The 22,232-nt window shown below is 39.0% G+C and overlaps 1 protein-coding gene across 2 annotated transcripts in view; it reads left to right on the top strand.

The window, feature by feature from the left end:
- Positions 1-22,232, top strand: part of prkd2 (protein kinase D2) — a 59,448-nt gene extending 37,216 nt beyond the window's left edge. Inside the window, exons 2-19 of one of the 2 annotated variants that reach the window (XM_036149693.1) lie at positions 2,436-2,574; positions 2,859-2,990; positions 3,151-3,350; positions 4,377-4,560; positions 5,007-5,078; positions 5,371-5,388; positions 5,614-5,764; positions 6,874-6,985; positions 7,737-7,814; positions 7,894-8,212; positions 8,421-8,473; positions 8,560-8,632; positions 8,896-9,002; positions 11,962-12,123; positions 16,567-16,665; positions 16,900-17,167; positions 18,423-18,508; positions 19,389-22,232. In XM_036149693.1, coding sequence (XP_036005586.1) covers positions 2,436-2,574; positions 2,859-2,990; positions 3,151-3,350; positions 4,377-4,560; positions 5,007-5,078; positions 5,371-5,388; positions 5,614-5,764; positions 6,874-6,985; positions 7,737-7,814; positions 7,894-8,212; positions 8,421-8,473; positions 8,560-8,632; positions 8,896-9,002; positions 11,962-12,123; positions 16,567-16,665; positions 16,900-17,167; positions 18,423-18,508; positions 19,389-19,613 — 2,478 coding nt within the window. In that variant the 3' untranslated portion in view covers positions 19,614-22,232. The remainder of the gene's footprint in view (positions 1-2,435; positions 2,575-2,858; positions 2,991-3,150; positions 3,351-4,376; positions 4,561-5,006; positions 5,079-5,370; positions 5,389-5,613; positions 5,765-6,873; positions 6,986-7,736; positions 7,815-7,893; positions 8,213-8,420; positions 8,474-8,559; positions 8,633-8,895; positions 9,003-11,961; positions 12,124-16,566; positions 16,666-16,899; positions 17,168-18,422; positions 18,509-19,388) is intronic. The other variant, XM_036149694.1, reaches the window with a different exon arrangement.

Raw genomic sequence — 22,232 nt, 5'->3', positions numbered from 1 at the left:
CCCTGGTAGTGCCTTTGCTGACATGATGTGTCCACTGATTGGAAACAAAGACTGGAAAGACAGGAAAGACAGGGTAACCAATAACTGGTCAGGGCTGGTCAAGCTCCAAATTAACAGACTCCAGTCAGAAACAAATACAAATGAAATTTCTAAACTTACAGAACAATGCACAAATAACAAAAATAAAAACAAGAGAAGACAAAAGTGATTCCGCATTACAATACTAGAGTACAAAATAATGTAAATAATTGAACAGTGTAATAGTTAACAGAGCAACCCTGTCTAACTTCAAGACACTCTTAAATATCAAGCTCTTCAGAGAGCATCTCCTAGCCCCTCATCTGTCCTGTACTTAACCTCTCATCTGCTCTCTCTCTGAACTTCCCTCAATGCCTGAGCTCCTGTTTTCACGCTGTCATCCCCGTCACCATGGACCGAACCTGACTAATAGTCTTCCTTCTAAGTAACTTACTTTTTACTTTGACATTAACTGCATTGTCATATCTTCATTTGTAAGTCGATTTGGGTAAAAGTGTTTGCCAAGTGCATAAACATCTACAACTAATTGGGCTACGTAGAATGGCTTTGTTTTAATACCTTTTAATGAAGAAAGCAAAAATCTATTACTTGGCCGAGAGAGAGAGCACTTTTTGCTGCTCCCTTATTTAGGGGTCGCTACAGCAAATCATTACAACTAGCACACAGACTGGCATAATTTTTACGCTAGATGCTCTTCCTGACTTCCAGCTGTGGCTTGGATGACTGTATTTTATTGTTTTTGATTTGATATTCTCCCGTTTCCTTCAGGCTTCATTGCCTCTGACAAGGTTAATGGTTCATTCCTTCTCAAAACAGCTTAAAATTCTCAAACTTATTTTACAAAAGACAACCTTTACGAGCTTTTGGTGTCTTGTTGTTGACTCTATGGTCAGCAGCAGTAGCCAGCAGCTGGGGCGTGGTGGACTCGCTGTGTATCTTGGCAGAGTTACAAGCTAGGCCTGGATTTTGTGATGTGGTTGATTGGGAGAGCCTGTTGGGGAACTGAGAGACAGACTGTGTTTGTGCTAAAGGGAAAAAAAAAGAGGGAAAGGGGAGGAAAAGCCAGGGTGTGTGTGTTTGTGCTTGTGAGGAGGGTGTGTCCGTTGGTTAGCCAGAAGGTGCATATGTGTTTATTGTGTCATTTCAAGGTGGAGACCGTGGTCCCCTTTCCTGTAAGTTGTTACGGTCTGGCCAGATGGTGAATCCTGACTCCACAATAGGAAAACACAACAAGTCAGAAAGGAGGACCACTTTGCATGTTTATATGAGCAAAGGTGTGAGGAAGCCATCTGTCCAAACTGTATAGGTTGAACATATTTTTCAGTTTCTAATTCTGAATGAATTTTTACGTAACCACACACAAAAAGTCTTAAACTTTTTTTATTTTTTGGTGTGTGAGTGGATGTGTCTCTTTAGTATCCTGTGTGGTGTGGCCACTGAAGTGAACCAGACAGCATTAACTATTCAGGAGCCCAGGGTTTCCCTATGACAGCCTTCCTTGCTCGGCTGACTTCTGATAGACACTCACATCTCTCATATCAGTGGAAGAGGTTCATGGAAACACCTGTGTGTGTTTGTGTGTATACTTGGATATGACCGATAGGAAGATAGGATGCAGGTACTTCTTTTGTTTTGTTGACAATGATCGAGTTGCTTGATACGTGGCCGGATCATGTTAGCGCATGTGCTAACGTGTGTGTGTATATTTGTTTACCTGGATTTATGAGGTCCAAAAGCTGTGTATCTATTGTACTTCAGGGGTGATGGGGACTTGTGGGGACTCTCTTTGAGTCATTAAGGTTAATGGAAGTTTTTGTGGATTCAAACCTATGTGGATTTAAACACTGGTTATAAAAGGAGTTTACAAGTGTGCTTGTATTTAACTAAATTTAGGTTAAAAAAAATAAATACATTTCTGGTTTAATTTTGAAAGGCATTTTTTCACTCTTCAGATCATATTAGTGATCATGCTAATCAAGATTTAAGCCAACAAAAATATGTTTAGCTATCACGGTTATTGTAAAAAAGACACACAGTTCCTTGAGATTTTAGAGTTTATTATTATTCTCTCTTTATCCTAGTTTTTAGGAGGTGTGTCTAACTTTTTTGAGTTTTCCAATTTGGTCTCATCATTTTTTAATAAATAATAAAACTCTGGCATCTGCCATGTGTAGTTTTATACAGTCGAGGTTAGATTTAATTAGCTTCAGAAACCAATAATCATCAAATCATTTCTATATTAACACTCTAGATTTGACTTTGGCTGTTCTTTGTTTTTGCAATAACATTACATTGTTTAATTTGTCTATAAACTGAAATGGTTAGTTAAAAATGCCTATGGTTAAATTTTGCTACTTGTGTAATGTATATATATGTCTTTCTTCTTTCTCTTATAGTTCCCTGAGTGTGGATTTTACGGCATGTATGACAAGATTTTGCTGTTCAAGCATGACATAAGCAGCAACAACGTCCTCCAAATGGTTAAATCTACAAGTGACATTCAGGAGGGAGATCTGGTGGAAGTCGTGCTCTCAGGTGAGTCTATTCACAAGTGCAGTGCCTAATAGCCCTCTTTTCATCTTCCTGCCCTGCATCAAATCAGAGACCTTTGCCTTATTACTGGAGGCTGTAACTCACATGGGCCTAATTATTATTTTATTGTTTCAAACTGAATGGTCACACTATCAGAAAGAAAATGAATCTGCTTTCCTACCATATGTTTCCAACTAATATATCAAACATGGCTATCATATGATGGTAGGACAGGTAGGACTTTCCCCCCCAACTCTAACACTGTTCAACTCTTTTATCTCTTTTAGCTGCAGCCACATTTGAAGATTTCCAGATTCGGCCCCATGCACTCAACGTGCACTCTTACCGAGCCCCGGCCTTCTGTGATCACTGTGGAGAAATGCTGTTTGGACTGGTCAGACAAGGCCTGAAATGTGACGGTGAGAAACAGGACATGCAATGGTATTACATGAGACACACAGAGGACACCCAGACATTTATTTATGAAGTGATCTGTTTCAAGCCACAAACGTTCCCCTCCTTCTCTCTCGGTCACTGATGGTATTCACTTGATTATCTGATATATGCCTCCCCCTGCAGGATGTGGGCTGAACTACCACAAGCGTTGTGCGTTCAGCATCCCGAACAACTGCTCCGGAGCTCGTAAGCGACGCTTGTCCACCACATCCCTGGGTAGCAGTCAGTCCCTGCGTCTCTCCACCTCTGAGTCAGTCTGCAGCATGGGGACAACCTCCACCTGCTCAGAAGAAGCCAATTTAATTCGCTCCAACACACAAATGGTAATTCATTCACAGAATGCTGTGATCTCTGTTAGTATGATAAATTACACTAAACCTGGTGGTCATTATTTTTTTTTAGATATAGTAAAGCCATTTTACAAAAAGTTGTCACCCTCTACATTAGGTTAGCTGATAATTTTGTATCACTAGGGGGATTTAGTTGCTGATAATATACATATAGATATTGTATAAAAAATTTTTTTTAGCAACACAAACATATTACTCAGGCCTTCAAACGTTTTTGCTTTAAATGTCCTTGTGCCAAAGGCATGCACAGGGTTTTGGAGCTTTTCAGATATTCATTTTAAAAACCTCTAAACTACATTGCAGAACTACATTCCATGAGGAGTTGTGTGTAATGGTAGTAATTTACGCAGACTGCAAAAAAAAAAAGTCCCTGTCATTTAACTGCTTCAACAATGACAGCTTTCCTATTGCTTACCAGGTTTTATCGTGAAGTAGTCTGCTGATCAGTTTTTGGTTTGGACAGCTACAGGCAACTGTTTTTGAGAAAAGAAACGCTCAGAGATCCTTTTGTTGCAAACATCAAAGTGATATTCTTGCAGACATCTGTTAACCACAGTATTTGGCACTTGAAAACGTGCATATTTCCACTGAGGTTTAGAGACTAAAAACCCCTTCATGCTCTACTATGTACGATGTTTTGCAACAGTAATTGCATATAGGCCAGATAACTTCACACACATTACACACAGCTCATGTACATTATGATTTTCCCTGCTGAAATGTTTTTTTATTTTTTGGATGGAATCCAAAAATCCCATGGATATAAAATAGTAAGTGGGATTTTGAGTCGTTGTTTTTTTGGATGATGATGATGTAAAACGACAACAATACAGCAATAAATATCACAAGATCTATTGAAAAACTTAAACATGGTTTCAAACCTATTTGTTTTGCTCTTTAATGCCTAAAGTAGATGATAATATTCTTTAAAATCTATTTTTTCCAAATTAAATTAAAAAGCCTTTTATATTAATGTTGTTTTCCTCTTTATCGTCCAAGCCACGCACTCCTAGCGAGGCGCGGCGTTTCTACACAGGCCGACCTGTCCACCTGGACAAGTTCCTGATGACAAAGGTGAAGGTTCCCCACACGTTTGCTGTTCACTCGTACACACGGCCAACGGTGTGCCAGTATTGCAAGAGACTTCTTAGAGGATTGTTCAGACAGGGCCTGCAGTGCAAAGGTGAGCGTGGACGAAGAGGGATTTGTTTCTAGTTTCTTCTTTTACTATAATAAATATTAAATATGTTCATCTGTTTAAGAAGGTCCTTGCTCAACATCTTCAAAATATTTGCAACTGTTTTGACTATTTTTTGTATAACTGTTACAATGTTGTGTTAATGTTTAGCATAATTTTTACTGGAAAGCTTTGTGTGTTTGAATGTGTGGTGTGATAGGTTAGTTGTTTACGGCCATTTATGAATGTATATGTATTTTTTATGTACTCTATATACTTCTGCATCAGTCTTGTTTATTTTTCCGTTGTGTTTTTTTCTTTTCCTGCAAGAAACCCATTGAAAACAAGATGATTTAATTTCAAGGGGCTTATCCTTTCAAAATTAAATAAATGGATAATGAAATCAAAAAAGGTTAATTTAATGAAATTGACTTTTTTTGGATTCCTCCTAGATTGTAAATTCAACTGTCATAAACGCTGCGCATACAAAGTTCCCAATGACTGCCTCGGGGAGACTATTGGAGGTGAGAGAAGATATGCATCCTTTGTCTAATGTATTTACAGATTTGCGTTTTGTGTGAGCTTGGATTTGATAAAAACTTTGTCAGAACCTATATTCATAATTTCATATATTGTATGATATATATATATATATATATATATATATATATATATATATATATATATATATATATATATATATATATATATATTTATTTATTTATTTATTTATTTATTTATTTATTTATTTATTTATTTATCATTATTTTTTAATAATACTAAACCTCACTGGCACTAATCTTTTCATCTCTTCAGACAACAGAAGTAACTGTGGTAAGTATTATCAGTGCCCAGTGCAGGGGCATGTAAAGCTGTACTTTCTCCTTAACATTTAGCCTAATAGTGCTTTGATCTGTTTCTGCTCCTATGACAGGGTATCATTAGTAGTAATTGTAATGCTAGAAAAGTAGCAAGCAGTGGTAGTTTCCACAATACATTAAATAGATTTGTTTTAATTGAGTTTAACTCAGCCCTGTCACACTTTTTTTCTTGCCTTAGACATGCTGAGTCCCAGCCCAGACTCTGAAGTGCCCATGGACTTCAGCAGTGAGTACGACAAGTCATCAATGGATGACTCAGATGAGTCCTGTAGTATCCCTGGGTCCTTCTCTCCAGAAAACAACCAGGATGGAACAGGTGGAGACCAAAGGTATGGACACATTTTGGTGTTCAAACATTTTGCCCAATTGCCAAAATAATGAAAGTACTCACGCACCACAAAAAATGTGTGTTTTAATAAAAACTTTTAAAAGGTAAGTTTTAATGTATTTTTAATTTTTACACACTCAGCAATAACAAAAAATGCTATATTGTAGATAAACATATATAAACAGGGGGATTTTATTAGAAAAGGCAAGTTTGCCCTTAGTCTGTTCAAAACAACAGGAACTGGATATGGTCACTGTTTCTTTGAAAACGCTTGGTGTATTCAGACAATTCAAAGCTCTGCCCAGAGCATTACACTCCGTGCAATGAATTGCTATTTTCCTGTAGTGCATCCTGGTGCCACGTTCCTCAGTTAAGCTTTGCACATGCACCTATGCCATCCATGTGATGTTAAAGAAAATGGGATTCATCAGAGAATGCCACTTTTTTCCATTGCTCTAATTTTGATATACATGAACCCATTGATGGTGCATTTGGTAGTACGCAGGTCTCAGGATTAGCACCCTGGCTAGTCTGCAGCAATGCAATATGGGCCTGTTGGACTGAACCAAAATTGGTCCTCAAGTGCATCATAACCCTTTTGTCGGTTTACCTCTGTTCCTTCATAGATACAAATCTCTGCAGTCCTGTAACACCCCAGGAGAGCTGTAGTTTTGGAGATCCTCTGACCAAAAACATCGATGCATTCCATTTTGGCCTCTTCAAACTAGCTCAAATGCTTACTGTTCCCTGGTTCCTACTTGTCTACTGTCTAATTAATTCCACCTACTAACTAATTAAGAGAGTTTCAGTGTTATTCATATCAGTGGTCTATTCCTACCTTACGCATGTCATTAAATACTTTTTTTGTGACTATAATCAATGCTGGGTCAAACAGATTCTCCTCTTAATTTCAACTTCAGAGCCAGGTAATCTTGAGGCTAATTAGTTAACAAAGATCAGGCTAATTGATAAGTAATAATACTGTATGTCCGTAAGGAGGTTGATTTAGTTTATACTCATGCTTTTGGGAATATAAAGGGTAAAGGTTTAACCCTGTATGATAACACAACAGGTTTGACAGATGCCTCAATTGGCATTTTTTTCCCTCAGTGCCAATATCCCACTGATGAGGGTGGTCCAGTCAGTGAGGCAAACGACTCGACGATCCAGCACAGCTATTAAGGAAGGATGGATGGTTCACTACAGTAATAAGGACACTCTGGTAAATATGTAATTCCTGTACACCTGGTTCTGAATCCCAATATAAATTACTTCTAGTAAATTACTTCTTTTGAGGAGTTATTGGTGTATATATATATATATATATATATATATATATATATATATATATATATATATATATATATATATATATATATATATATATATATATATATATATAAGAGAGAGAGACAGAGATAAAATCCACTTTCTGTTCTCTAGCTTTACTTACAGCAGTTTTGACCTTGATCGCTTGGCTACAGCTTTTTTTTCCTTCTTTTTTTCTTCTATATTTCAATACGCGTGTGCACTTTGTGTGTGTGTGTGTGTGTGAACGGAAACTGAAGATAGAGGTGACTTTTTCCATCTGCGTCAAAGCACTCAGCAAATAATGTGTTGAAATCAGTCTCCATTTGCTACCTGGTCTTTCTTCTAATGTTTGGAGACACTACATTTGACCTTTAAATAATTTTATTTACCTCTGTATGTCAGTCTGTTTACTCTCTGGCTGCACTAACACTCTTTCCTTTCCTTCTTTTGCCATTTCTCTTTGTTTACTTGCTTTTCTGTTGACCCTTGCATCCTGTAGCTTATCTGTTGTGTTGTCTTTTGTGATTGCTTCAGATCTGAAGTCATTCCTTTTCATACACATCTTCAGTGATTCCTCATTTGTTGTCCTTTTGCCCATCATGATCCTCAGTGTTGTGTCTTACTTTTGTTGTCCCATCCTCTCCAACCCTAATCTCCGACAGAGGAAGAGGCACTACTGGCGTCTGGACTATAAGTGTATCATCCTGTTCCAGAATAACACCTCCAACAAATACTACAAGGTATGTATAGTTTCTTATATAATAATGCAATTGGATTCTATACCTTCTGTTCCTCACCAATGCATCCATGTTTCTGCAGGAGATCCCCCTTTCTGAGATATTGGAGTTACGTCCTGCTACAGACTTCACTCTAGTTCCCCAAGGCACCAATCCTCACAGCTTTGAACTCATCACAGGCACTATGTGTTACTTTGTTGGGGAAGAGCCCAGAACCCTTCCCTCAGTGTCCACCAGCAACTCCCAGGCCTTTCCCCAGACACCCTCCTCCCCTAGTATGGTGCAGCCCCACAGCGGAATTGGGCAGGAGGTAGCACATGCATGGATATGCGCCATTCGCCAGGCCCTCATGCCAGTCATCTTTCAGGATGCCCCGCCGCCCGAGGGGAATACACCACACAGTAAGTTTAAGGATACCGTTAAACAATGAGCAAGTGCATAAATAACGCACACTAAGATTTTTCTTTATGTTTTTTTTCTTCATGTTTTTATGTTTTTTTTCTTCATGTTGTATATGCCTGTGTAGAGAAAGGTTTCAGTGATTTAAGATATTAAGGCACGCATTTTGTACCATGTATAACCTGTACCTTTTTGTTCTTCTTTTTTTAGGACAAGCCTCTATCAGCATTTCTGTCTCCAACAGCCAAATCCAAGAGAATGTTGTATGTCTTTTATTTCAATTTCTTTTACTTTTTTTTTTTTTAAATCAAGCAGGATTCTCACTGCCAGAAATAATTCTCTCTTGCAGGATATTGCCACAGTTTACCAGATTTTTGCTGATGAAGTTCTTGGATCTGGGCAGTTTGGAATAGTTTATGGAGGTATGTGTACACAAGTAGGCATGAGGATAGATCACTGTATTAAGTAAAAATCAAGGATAAAATGTTTGGCACCAACAAATGTAATGTTGGTACCTGGGTTTGACAATAATTAAAGCATTATGAACTTGCCTCCAATAATACTCAGATTCTAAATTGTATTTACAGCATTACCAAGTTGCTTTTATAATAATAATAATAATAATAATAATAATAATAATAATAATAATAATAATAATAATAATAATAATAATAATTCTTTCCAGGAAAGCACAGAAAGACAGGAAGAGATGTTGCTGTCAAAGTCATTGACAAGCTTCGATTTCCCACCCAACAAGAGAGCCAGCTGAGGAACGAGGTGGCCATCCTGCAAGTAAGGACACACACACACTATATTATTTGTATCTACATTTTAGCATTGGCCAACTGCTGCTTTCGGTCTAACCAAAACATCAAAACAGAACCAAATGTCTGCTTCTACAGTTTGTGCCACAAACGGTAAAACAGCTGAAAATGATGTACGTTTTAGTGTTCCACAATATTGTATTTGTTTCTGGTGGGTCTGTTTGGTGATTTGAAGATCATAGAGAGATGCTCTGTCCTTTTGTTGCAGACTACTACTACTTTATTTATAAAGCACTTTAAAGCAACAAAGTGCTGTACAGACAATGATAGACATTCTGTCTGTCGCAGGGCAACACAGAGTCAGACAGGTCAAACAACCATTCACACACACACTCCCACCAAAGGAGAATTTCAGGAGGCCAATTAACCTAACAGTCATGTTTTTGGACTGTGAGAGGAAGCCGGAGTACCAGGAGAGAACCGACACAACAAATATGTAACAGCAAATTGTTCCATAACAGAGGGGAGCCAGGGGAAAGAAGCCAAGAGAGGGGTGATGAGCTCCCTCTTCCCGACTCCAGTTAAAAGACAAGCAGCAGTGTTCTGGACCAACTGAAGACGCTTGAAGGAGGACCGGCTGAGTCCAACGTAGAAATCTAGTTTAATTGAAGGCATAAATTAGTGTTTTCAAATGTTGTTTCAAGAGAAGCAGCCTTATTTTCACCAGCTGCCTAAGGTGATAAAAAAATGGACTTGACCACTGCTCCAACCTGCCGATCTAGTTTAAGATCACTGTCTATTTTAAAACCCAAATCAACAGGAGATGGTTCACATGAGCTGGCGGGACAAACACCATCATCTCTGTTTTCTTGTCGTTTAAGGTTGAAAAGTTTAAAGGCATCCATGCTTTAATGTCTTCAAGACACAATAGTAGGGGCTTGATTGAAAAGGCTCCCTTTTTAGTGGCATGTATAGTTGAATGTTGTCAGCATAAAAATGAAAGGAGATTTCATGTTTTCTGAGTACTGAACCCAAAGGAAGCTAATAACGAGAAAAAAAGCAGGGGGAGAATGATTGAGCCCTGTGGAACTCCATAATATAGAGGAATGGATGAGAATTCAAAATTAGCTATTTTTTCAGACATGGTTCTGTCTGACGAATAAGAATAAAATATTGTGTTCCACTGTATCAAAAAGCAGCGGTTAGGATTTAGCAAAACAACATATTCACCTGAATCATTTGGCCTGAATATGTCATTAAAAAACACTCCCTAAAACAGACTCTGTGCTATGCTGACTGAAAAACTGCCACAATCTTTTGCACATCCAAAAATGGATAAATAGACAAGAGGCCTTAGCACACAGCCCTGGGGAGCTCCAGTGCTCAGTGTATGAGACGAGGAGAAGTGGGTAAACGTTTTACACTTGGATTTTGCCCTTTATCAAGAAGAGGTGCGTGGAAAGGCTTGTGTCAAACAATTTGGTAGCCACTATATATGGAATCAAGGTTTTGAAGGCTGAACTTTGTTTTATAAACAGCATTCTCACATAGCCCGCTGATCCAGCTGTGATAATGTGGTGTGCACAGCTGTGACTATAGTTTTAATCAATACATCTATTTCTTGGTTGGCATGAAAGCTGTCTCACTAGATTTATAAAACCATTGTTTTTTCATAGTCTGATGGTCTATGGTTCATCTGTGGTTTATATGTGGTCTATGATTACAATCTTTACACCAGCAGATGGAGGTAGAGTCACTATCTAAAGTTGTTTATAGACCAGAGTTATAACAGTTGAACTGGAAATTTACCTTGCTTGACAGAAAAAAATAAGAACCTGTGTTCAACAATTCCACATGGTCTGATGTAATATTTTAATCTGAAATATTGTGTTTTCTTTGGCTATAAGCAGAAAGTTGTTATAATGATAAAAAAGGGCTTTAAAACATAAGCCCATGTGTAATTAATCTTTAGGATGTTTTTCACTTGGCGTATTGAGTTACCAAAAGAGTGAGCTTTTTAATTATATAATAATTTATTCAACATGTCCGTACAATAGCCTGTAAAAATATTCACCCTCATTGGCATTTTGTATGTTTTATTGCTTCACAACCTGGTATAATTATGCCAGACTTTGCAACTTCTTCAGGGTTACCTTTGGTATCTGTGATGCTTCTCTGATAAATGCCCATCTTGCTCGGCCAGTGAGTTTTAGCCGGTGACCCTCTCTTGCCAGGTTTGTTGTGGTACCATGAGCTTTCCATTTGAAGAGGACAGATCTGATTTGCTGCAGTTGATAGAAGTGTTGCCTAGCAGCAAGAAGGTCCTGGGTTCAAACCCCAGCCTGGGATCTTCCTGCATGCAGTTTGCCTGTTGTCTCTGTCGGGTTAAAATAAAAGATTCAGGTATTTTTCTTTACTTCTCCAACCTGACTTGCACAGCGTTGTCCCTGACTTGTCTGGAGAGCTCATTGGCCTTCATGATGTGTCGCCTCTTGCTCAGTGGTGCTGCAGCCTCTGAGGGCTTTTAGAAAAGGCTTGTTTACACTGACAGATCATGTGACACTAAGAAATCATTTCACTAATTATGTGTAGGTATTTTGTTTTATACCAGGCTTAAAAAAAAAACATTTCTATTACAGGTCGGCATGCGACAAAAAAAACAACAACCCAGTCGCCTAATAGTTTTACGAGCACTATATGTTATGAATCTTTTGTTGCAGAACTACAATTAGTGTTCCGTTATCGTCTCGAGACGTATAACGTCTTGTTTCACATCACACTTCCTGTGGTTTACCATCTCATATCTGCTCCATAAGAGACCTTACTTCCTGTTCTTGCAAAGATGTAAACGTCTTTTTTTTCTTACTTACCCTGAGCCGCAACTCCCTAATAAACTCACCTACCTGTTTTGTGACACTCTCTAGAATTGTAACCATGTCCCTGCCTCATTCAATGTTGACAAATATTTAATCTTCATTTTCCCGCAGAGTTTGCGGCACCTGGGGATTGTGAACCTGGAGTGCATGTTTGAAACCCCAGAGAAAGTGTTTGTGGTGATGGAGAAGCTGCACGGCGACATGCTGGAGATGATCCTTTCCAGCGAGAAGGGAAGACTGCCTGAGAGGCTGACAAAATTCCTCATCACGCAAGTGTGTTTATGTCTCCAGTAAATTAATTTGTAAATAGATGCTGTAGGCCTGTATCTTGCATCTGCTAAGAACGACTGCTGTTTTAGAACGTCAGTACACACTGCTGTGAAAAAGTATGTGCCCTCTTTACAGATTTTCCTGTTTTAGTTTTTTGTCTATTTGAAATATTTCAGATTGGGGAAAAGTTTTAATAGGATTTATTTCTCTCTCTGATGATATAAATAAATTCAGAATGCAGCTGTCAAATGATAAGTACTTAAAGGAGAAAAAAAAAACTACCCAAAAAAAGCACTTTTAAAAAAAAAAAAACTGTATTTCAGAAAAAAAACTACCATACTGACAATCAAACATGGCAATGGTAACATTTGAGGCAGGGAGGCTTTTAGGGTCTTGATACATTCAGGGCTTCAGCAAAGACCCTGCCATCCTCACCATGTTTATCCCTCATGAGCAGTGCAGCCCTGAATCTTTTTTATTCGCGCCTACCTGCTGAGTGGGTCCCACCCACTGAGCTATATAATACACTGGAGTGCTGATTTTACCGAAAAACTGAAGTCACTGGCCGCCATCTTGCTACTCCCTACTCTCACAGAATCCCACAGGATTTGGTTGCAACAACAAGCAGTTTTCTGGCTGTGTAAAAACGTTTCATAGGTAATTTTACAGTCTGTGGATGTACTAATACTATCAACTACTAGGAAATTAGGTGCTGAAATATTTAACATGTTATTCATATTAAATTTATATATATGTATATATAAGTATGTGTATATGTATATATGTATATATATGTATACACATATGTAAAGATATGTTTTTGTATATTGTTATATATTTATAAATGATATATATATATATATATATATATATATATATATATATATATATATATATATATATATATATATATATATATATATATATATATATAAAATGCAAAATATTTCAGCGCATGACTTTCTCAGTACTTGATAGTTTTAGAACATAAAATAAAAGTATATGGCATTTGACATTTTAAAAGTCTTAAGCCCACCCTGAACATAAAAAAATCCTCGTTATTCGATGCTGTAGCACACATATTCCCTAGTTACTGGGGGGAAATAGGGAGTACCAATATGGCGGCCGGTGGCTTCAAAGCGACTCGTTCTAACAGCCGGCGATTAGCACTCCAGTGTATAATATAGCTCAGTGGTCCCACCCCGGTCTCACTGAGTATACATTAGGCTAAAACCGGACATTTGGCTCCCAAAGAGTGTTTTTTTTTTTTTTTATCCTTCAGCAACTTTAGGGCACAGTGACACCCAGAGCTTAAAGGGTGGTGCCTATACTCATGTGGCGTTACATAAGCAACGTTTTATTTTGTAAAAATTTTGCCCATTTCAGGCTACTGCTTGTGGGTTAAAGTAGGATGTGGTTTATGTCTCACTGCGTCTGTCACTGCGTCTGTCACTGCGTCTGTCTGGACAACAAACATAAAGCGTCTGCTCAAACTCAAACTTCAAACCTTGAGCGTGCGCAGCTACACGCTCAGACTTGCCCTGTGCAGCTGACCTACACAGAGAAGAAATAGTTTCGTCTGGGCGGAGGCTGAGATGACAGATCTGCTGCTGTGTCACAGAAGATTACAAACTGTAACATCCTAACGAGGAGCGGTTCAGGTCGACGACTCTTCTGGAGGAGCATGGAAACAGAAACGAATCAGCAGCGTAGAACCCCTACGTGTGCCTCGAGGCCCCACAGCACAGGGGAACCAGCTCTGCCCACAGGGACGCTTGATGAAATTCAGTCGAAGTGACACCTGACGGCAGAAGTCACGAACCGAGAATGGAAAAAAATAAATTCCCCGCCCACTGTCTGCAGGCATGGGGGAGTTGATCAGTATTAAAGTGCAATGAAATTAATAAATTCTTTCAGAACTCTATAAACAGAACGAGTCACGGAGAAAGTGGAAAAGTCGCACAGGTAGAAAACAGATAGATGAGCATGGAGTTGACCTATAGGATCCCATGCACATGTCTTTCCCCTCTCATCCCTCCATGTGGAGCAGCAACTTGAGAGGGAATCACAGATATTTCATCTCCTCCTCCCAATTCTCGTGGCCGACCCCTGAAGTTAGGCGCATTCCGCAAAGAGGATGGGCCCTCCTCTTTTGTCATCGGTAGGAAGAATGTGTCTCCACAAGGGCGTTATCTATATGTGTCTTAAATGTCTAACTTAATGCACACAGTACAAATATTCCAGTAATCAAACCCACTTTATATACAATCAGTTCTTACTTTTAAGAGCCAGCAAATGCAAGCATTTAATGAACAAAGTATTAAAGGCTTCAACTGGAGCCTTAACCAGGGCGCAAAGAACCTGCACTCATTTCCACTGAGGAACCAGTGAGCGTGACACTGATCTGTGTCTATGTACCCCTTTCAAAAACCGTGTCATCAGTGGGTGAATAACTGGTGTTAACCACCCACATTTTGGTGGGCGTTTCTGTGATCAAAAACCCATGACAGGAGGAAGTAGCTGCACCACGCATTTGCTAAAACCCCACATCTTTGGTCCATCAGCTGCTGGTGAAATGACAATATGCAAGCATAGACACGCCACCACTGAAAAGCTGTCCCTTCTTTATATGTTCAGGTTCGGTGATTGTGGAGGCCAGGTCATCTGGCGCAGCACCCTATCACTCTCCTTATTGGTCAAATAGCCCTTACACAGCCTGGAGGTGTGTTTGGGCTCATTGTCCTGTTGAAAAATAAATGATGGTCCAACTAAACGCAAACCGGATGGAATAGCAGGCCGCTGCAAGATGCTGTGGTGGCCATGCTGGTTCAGTATGCCTTCGATTTTGAATAAATCCCCAACAGTGTCGCCAGCAAAGCACCCCCACACCATCACACCTCCTCCTCTATGCTTCTCGGTGGGAACCAGGCATGTAGAGTCCATCCGTTCACCTTTTCTGCGTCGCACAAAGACACGATGGTTGGAACCAAAGATCTCAAATTTGGACTCATCAGACCAAAGCACAGATTTCCACAGGTCTAATGACCATTCCTTGTGTTCTTTAGCCGAAGCAAGTCTCTTCTGCTTGTTGGCTGTCCTTAGCATTGGCTTCCTAGCAGCTATTTTAACACAAAGGCCTGATTCACACAGGCTCCTCTTAATAGTTGTTCTAGAGATGTGTCTACTAGAACTCTGTGTGGCATTGACCTGGTCTCTAATCCTGACCTGCTGTCAACCTGCGATTTCTGAGGCTGGTGACTTGGATGAACTTATCCTCAGCAGAGGTGACTCTTGGTCTTCCTTTCCTGGGGCGCTCCTCATGTGAGCCAGTTTCTTTGTAGCGCTTGATGGTTTTGCGACTGCGCTTGGGGACACTTTCAAAGTTTTCCCAATTTTTCGGACTGACTGACCTTCATTTCTTAATGATGGCCACTCATTTTCTTTACTTAGCTGCTTTTATATTGCCATAATACAAATTCTAACAGTCTATTGAGTCGGGCTATCAGCTGTGTATCCACCTGACTTCTGCACAACACAACTGATGGTCCCAACCCCATTTATAAGGCAAGAAATCCCACTTATTAAACCTGACAGGGGACACCTGTGAAGGGAAAACCATTTCAGGTGACTACCTCTTGAAGCTCATCAAGAGAAAGCCAAGAGTGTACGAAGCAATAATCAAAGCAAAAGGTGGCTACTTTGAAGAACCTATAATATAAGACATATTTTCAGTTGTTTCACACTTTTTTTTGTTAAGTATATAATTCCACATGTGTTAATTCATAGTTTTGCTACTTTTCTACTTTAGCACCTGGACACGTTGTTTGAACTGGTGCAACCAAGAATTAAGGGCCATTAATTGGTTTGTTTATAGTGGCAAGGGTTATGCAGCATGGAAATCTATGAATTGCTAATACTAAATAAAGGTTTTTCATGGCCTTGTAAAAGTCCTGACTTAAGTCATGCCACAGGATCTCAATTGGATTTAAGGTCACCACATGCTCAAAAAAATGCTCCAATGTGGCTGAATTAAAATAATGCTCTGACAGTGGATTAATATGACAGTTGTTGCCACCAAGGGCGGCTTAACCAGTTATTTGGTTTGGACTTTATTCTCATAGGTCTGGGTGGTGTCAGATTACCATTTTTCTCTTGATAAATTAGGTCAAAATTTGAAAAGTCCTTTTTCTATATAATGGTCATCTTTCTTTATCTAAAAAAAATGCTTTTTTTCTGTAGGAGAAAAAAAGAAGAAGAAAAAACTGAAATTAGAAATCTGTAAGAGGGCCTTTTGACACCTTTTCCCAGCACTGTAAATGGCAGTTATTTTTTTTTTTATTTGGGCAGCCTAACAAGAGATAATATCAAATTTTACTTTGTAGTTCACTTTGAGTGATTTTCTGACTGTGTTTTTTTTTTTTTTGGCATCATTTTCTGTGTGAGAAGATTCTTGCCGCTCTCAGACATCTCCACTTCAAGAATATTGTTCACTGTGATCTGAAGCCTGAGAACGTGCTGCTTGCCTCTGCTGATCCGTTCCCACAGGTAGGCGCGCATACACACAATAGGGCCTATTTATATATGACACAGTGACGTGAATCACACTCTGTAAAGAGCTCATCACAGCTTGTGAAATGCAGCTACTTAGTCCTGGTTTCATACATATTTTTACTGCTTGCAAATATCCTTACGTTATTTCACCAGTTTCTTTTTTTTTCGTGCTTATCAGTCTGAAAATCCCCTCCCTTCATGCAATTTCTTGTCTCTGCTGTTTTACAGGTGAAGCTGTGTGACTTTGGTTTTGCACGCATTATTGGCGAAAAGTCTTTTCGTCGCTCCGTCGTTGGTACACCTGCCTACCTGGCCCCAGAGGTTCTGCTGAACCAGGGCTACAACCGCTCGCTGGATATGTGGTCGGTCGGCGTCATCATGTATGTTAGCCTTAGCGGCACGTTCCCCTTTAACGAGGACGAGGATATAAATGACCAGATTCAAAATGCGGCCTTCATGTACCCGGCCAACCCCTGGAACCAGATCTCCAAAGATGGTAAATGGGAAGAGGCTGGGGTCAGAATGTTAACAACATGTCAGAACATTAGTTTTATCAATAGTAGGCTAAATCCATTAGAGTTAGACATCTGTCTTTTGCTACAACCATTACAAAAAGATTGTAACTTAGCTTTATGGACCTTTTTGAAGACTGCTCTATACTCTTATTAGCCAATGAATAATCACCAAGGTAATATGAACTAGATGAGGCATGAAGAACAAAAGCTCTCAGAGTCTTCTTGAATTGTCTGGGCATTACTTTTAGACCCTTTGGGGGGCTGTGGGTTCTATAGTTGTATTTCTGCTATTAGGTCTTCATTTCCAAAGTTCAATGGACGCAGTACACAAGAAAAAATGAAACCCAAATGAGGCACAAACAGTTACAAGTCAGGATATGACTAATGAGACTCTCTGCGAGTTGGGTCCCTTTTACCTAACCTGACAAAAGCCAGCTGTATGTTGCTCCGCCTACATACAGCTGGCTTTTGTCAGGTTACCTTTTACCCCCCCAAAACCCCAGAATTGCTCTCCTTCCGTCAAGGAAGTGCTGCTCCACCGACCCCACCACATACACATTTTTAGCTAGAGTGAAAGCCACTTTCTAAGCTTTACTAAGTAAACCACTTAGTTTCATCACTTCTTTGGTGAACTGTGACATCTGAAAGCAGCACGACCAAAGTATTTTTATAGAGACCTTTGATTTTCCGCGTCCTAATTCAATTCTTAGTAAGTGTACTTGTTTAATTTCAGGCAGGGAGATCTGAAAATCCATCTTCTGAGTTTCGATAGAAGGGAAAATGAAAGCTAGTTTTTTGTTTTTTTTTTACAAAAGAGAGCAGAAGGTTCCCTTACACATTAGCTCAGTGAGACCAACTTAATCTTGTTAGAACTGTCAAGAAATGTAGATTTTTTTATATAAAGGAAAATGACTGTAAGGCGACAGCAAGAAAACTTTAGCTCAAGCTCATTTTGTATCTCTCTGCTGACTTATTTCAGGTCTTGGCTTTTTCAAAATACACTGAAAGTTCTAACCCATGACAAGGTTAGGATTGGCATAGTACGTCAACGAATAAAAAAAAATAAAAAAATATCTTCACATAGATACATTTTTTTTTTTACCTTTTTATTTATTTAATACTTGGCTTTCTTAAGTTTTTATTCATTTTCAAGCGCATTATTAAACATGCCCAAGTATTTGTTATGACAAGTAAGTTTGATTTTATTAAACAATCATATTGCTTTTGTGTTCCCAGCTATCGACCTGATCAACAACCTGCTGCAAGTCAAGATGAGGAAACGCTTCAGCGTCGACAAAAGTCTCAGTCATGCTTATTTACAGGCAAGTCAAAGAGATTATCTGCAATCAGACACCTATTGATTTTTTAGATGGATTATAAAAATAGAAAATGGTTTGCCTTTTGTTTTTTCAATCACATTTAAAGTAAAACGGCATGCCCCATTTAGGGATGGAGGATGCCGCAGCCTCTGTACAAACTGTCATAGCCGAAGAGAAATACATGAACATTGTGAACCAGTAGCAGAATCTGTTGCCTGTTAAAAAAGGGACATATATAAACCCAAACAAGCTCAAGGCTGATATGTGAGGGAAAAAATGTTTAACCCTGTGCTTATTTTGCCTGGTCTAGTCTGAAGGTTTTATGCAATTTAGGTTTAATATGGCAAGGCAGAATGTAAACCTAAAATAAGTAGAAAAAAAACTGTTACACAGAAGGTATAAATTAACATGCATGCCAACAACTGTGAAACAAGTATTTGATCCCCCACGATCCAGCAAAATTCTAGTTCCCAGAAATTTGTCATGAGCTCGTATGAACCTATACAAACAAAACAGTTATAGATACTCCTGCATTGTCCACAAAATCAGTTTTTTCCATTTCAACCTTTTCACCACCAAGAGTGAGACCAAAGAGGGTATTAGTACAATCTGTACAAGGCTGCAGTGGACTATCGATTGATTGATTGATTGATCGATGTATCAATCTATCGATCTGTCGATCCTTACTGGCTCAAAATTGCCATTTATAGGGTTATCACAGTTTTTTTGTGTTCACACCGTCAGATAAAAACAGATGCACGCAACCTAAACAGATTATCTGATGGTGCATTCTAAACCTGGCATTCTTTTAACAATCAATTGAATTTCAAAGGCTCCCCTGAAATTAAAATTCCATCCCCCGTGTTCGTCCTCCATGCTTCAGGACTACCAGGCGTGGCTTGATCTGCGAAAGCTGGAGACCAAACTTGGCGAGCGCTACATCACCCACGAGAGCGACGACAGCCGCTGGCAGATGTATGCCAAGGAGCACAAGCTGCCATACCCGGCTCACTATGTCCCCCCTCGTCCTGCGTCGGCCTCTGATGATGAGGATGGCGGGGAGGACACGGACATGAAAGGCCTCACTGAGAGAGTCAGCATCCTCTGACCACAGAGAAAGAGACCAGACTCTTCCCCCATCTTTTTTTTTTCTTATTTTTTTCTAAAAATAGAAGACAGTTTGGTTTACCTGGAGTGTGAAAAGACATAACATTGCAGAGAATATATGTTTCAATCAAGAACAGTGCCCTGCTGTTTGAACCTCAGAACATGCTTTGTGTCAGTTTTACGGCACTAAATCAAGTTTCTTTCTCTTCTACCCAAGAGTCCTCAGAACTGGTAATCATTCACCTCCACTGTTATTGGTTCTCTTTCATCCTTTGAAGGGTTGTGTTCTCTTTATCTAGACTGCACACTTCTATTTCCAGCTCTGTTTGATTCGCCTCGCAAAGGTTTAAGAAACACGACAAAAGTAAAACGTTAACTGGTAATTTTGTGACAGAAATGAAAGGCAGCATGAGACTTTCCCCTTCACCGCAATGTGACTCAAAGTAAAGCAGGAAATGGCCCTGGACCACAAGTGAAGTTATAAATTACTTTTTTTCCCCCCTCTCCTCTCCACACGGTTAAATAGAAATTAAACACCACATATTTTGATTAGAACTGCAGGAATTCCTAATGTGTGTTTTTAAAAAAAATACTCTTAATATTCTCACCATGTCTTTTTGAGTGAGGATTTTTTTTTTCACTACAACAAAAGACTTTCTTTGCTGGTGACCACTCAACTGAATGCTCAAAAATCAAGGCTGCTTTTACTCTCAAATGAATTCCCATAAATTCATGTCTTACAAAAGCCACAAAAGTCCTTGAAGAAGTATTGATCTGGCCAGAGCATGCCGTTTACTGTAATTGCCACCAGCGGGGAGCCATAATGGATTCCATTGAAAAACATATCTAGTTATAGATTGCATTGTGGTTTTAAATGACAAATCTCCCCCCGCCCCTCCAACATTTCTTTCTGCAGTTAACAGATCATCCAGCTCGTGTCCGAGTATTTGCCACTGAGTGGAGAAAATTGCCCCTGTTGTGTTGAGACACTGTGGCTCTCATCCCACTCTAAAATAAAGCTGTTCTTTAAAATAAAGATTATAGCACATCTTCACAGCTGGGTGGGTCGTGTTGTCAGCGATCAGCAGATAAGTGGGAAAAGGTTTTCGCAGTAGCCTGACTTCATTGCAACCACAAACGTCAATGTATTTTATTGGGATCTTCTGTAATGGGCTGATACAATGTAGTCAATATCACTGAAGTGGAAGGAAAGTGATACACAGTTTTCAGTAATGCTTTCCAAATAGTACCCATACCAAATAGCTCCCTTTACTCCAATACTCCTGAGTAAAATCCAGTGATCGAGAAGTTCCCCAATTGGTCCTGCTCTGTGTAATTTATTCTTAAAAGCCTCAGAGGTTTGTAAGAAAATATGAACGAGCAAACAGCACCATAAAGACCAAAGAACACGGCAGAGATAAGGTTTTTGGAGAAAATCTCATAAGAAACTGTTCAGTCCATCATTCATAAAGAAAAGAAAAAACCGAGGTCTTTCGACAACTACAAATGTACCCCAACATGGCGATCCACCAAAAGTAAGAGAAGCAGCCGATAGTCCCATGGTGGTTCTGGAGGAGCTGCAAAGATCCACGCCTCAGGTGGGTTTCTGAGGAAGTGTGGCACTAAGGCATCTATTAAAATAATATTTTAAGGAATCCAATCTGATTACAAATGAGCCATTTTGTAATAAATGGATAATAATTTCACTCTATGTGTGAAACTGATAGATACATGCCCTGAAGAATTTGCTGTTGTTTTGCAGTCAAAAATGCTTCTACAAAACAGATTTGTTTTCTGAACAAATCTTAGAGCCAGGTATTCTGTTTCTTCAATTTCCCAATTACATACTACTTTTGGTTGATTTATTACATAAAATCTCAATAAAATAAATTAAAGGTAGTGGTTGAAATGTGACAAAGAGTTCAAGGACATTTATATTCTTTTGCAAAGCAGTGAAAGTGCTCGGATGGACAGGTAAGCTAATGACTACCTTTCTTCTCAATATGTTGCATGTTTCTTTTTTTTTTTTGTGAAATACATTTATCAAGGTTTTTTTTTTTTTTGACATGCTGTAGTTAAAGGTGGCCTATTATGAAAAACATGTAACCAGAACTTTGTGTAGATGTCAAATGTGTGTAGATTGTGTACATGCTATTTGAAAGATGCTCCTGGTCTTTATATTGTATAATGCAAACTTAAATAGTTGTTCTGTTTATTCTACCAATGCTTTTAAATTGTTTACATGCCCATCTGTGAGTTCACTTTAGGTGTTCTCAAGTGAAAACATGCACACATCTGAATGCATTTTGTCTGGTCGTGACTTATGTAAGAATTACTGTCAATCAGGGTTTTCTTAAGAGGGAGACTTGCTCTGAATAGAACATAACAAAGGAATGAGGAGCCTTCACGCTGCAGCAATAAATTACTTCTCACCTTGCAAAATGACAGGGTTTTTTATGTGTGAAGAACAATTTATGCTTGATGTGTCATGGCAATTTCTGTTCATGTACACTGGCATTAGGGAGTGTGTTCTTAAACAGACCCAACACTGGTTTTAATTTAAAAAAAAATTATGGATTTATGTATTCATGTGTCCACAGTAAAAGTGTAAAAAAAAAAA

The sequence above is a fragment of the Fundulus heteroclitus genome, chromosome 18, assembly GCF_011125445.2.
Source record: "Fundulus heteroclitus isolate FHET01 chromosome 18, MU-UCD_Fhet_4.1, whole genome shotgun sequence".
NCBI lineage: Eukaryota > Metazoa > Chordata > Actinopteri > Cyprinodontiformes > Fundulidae > Fundulus > Fundulus heteroclitus.
Note: the sequence above shows the minus strand (reverse complement) of the source record. Positions and strands in the feature narration are given on the sequence as shown.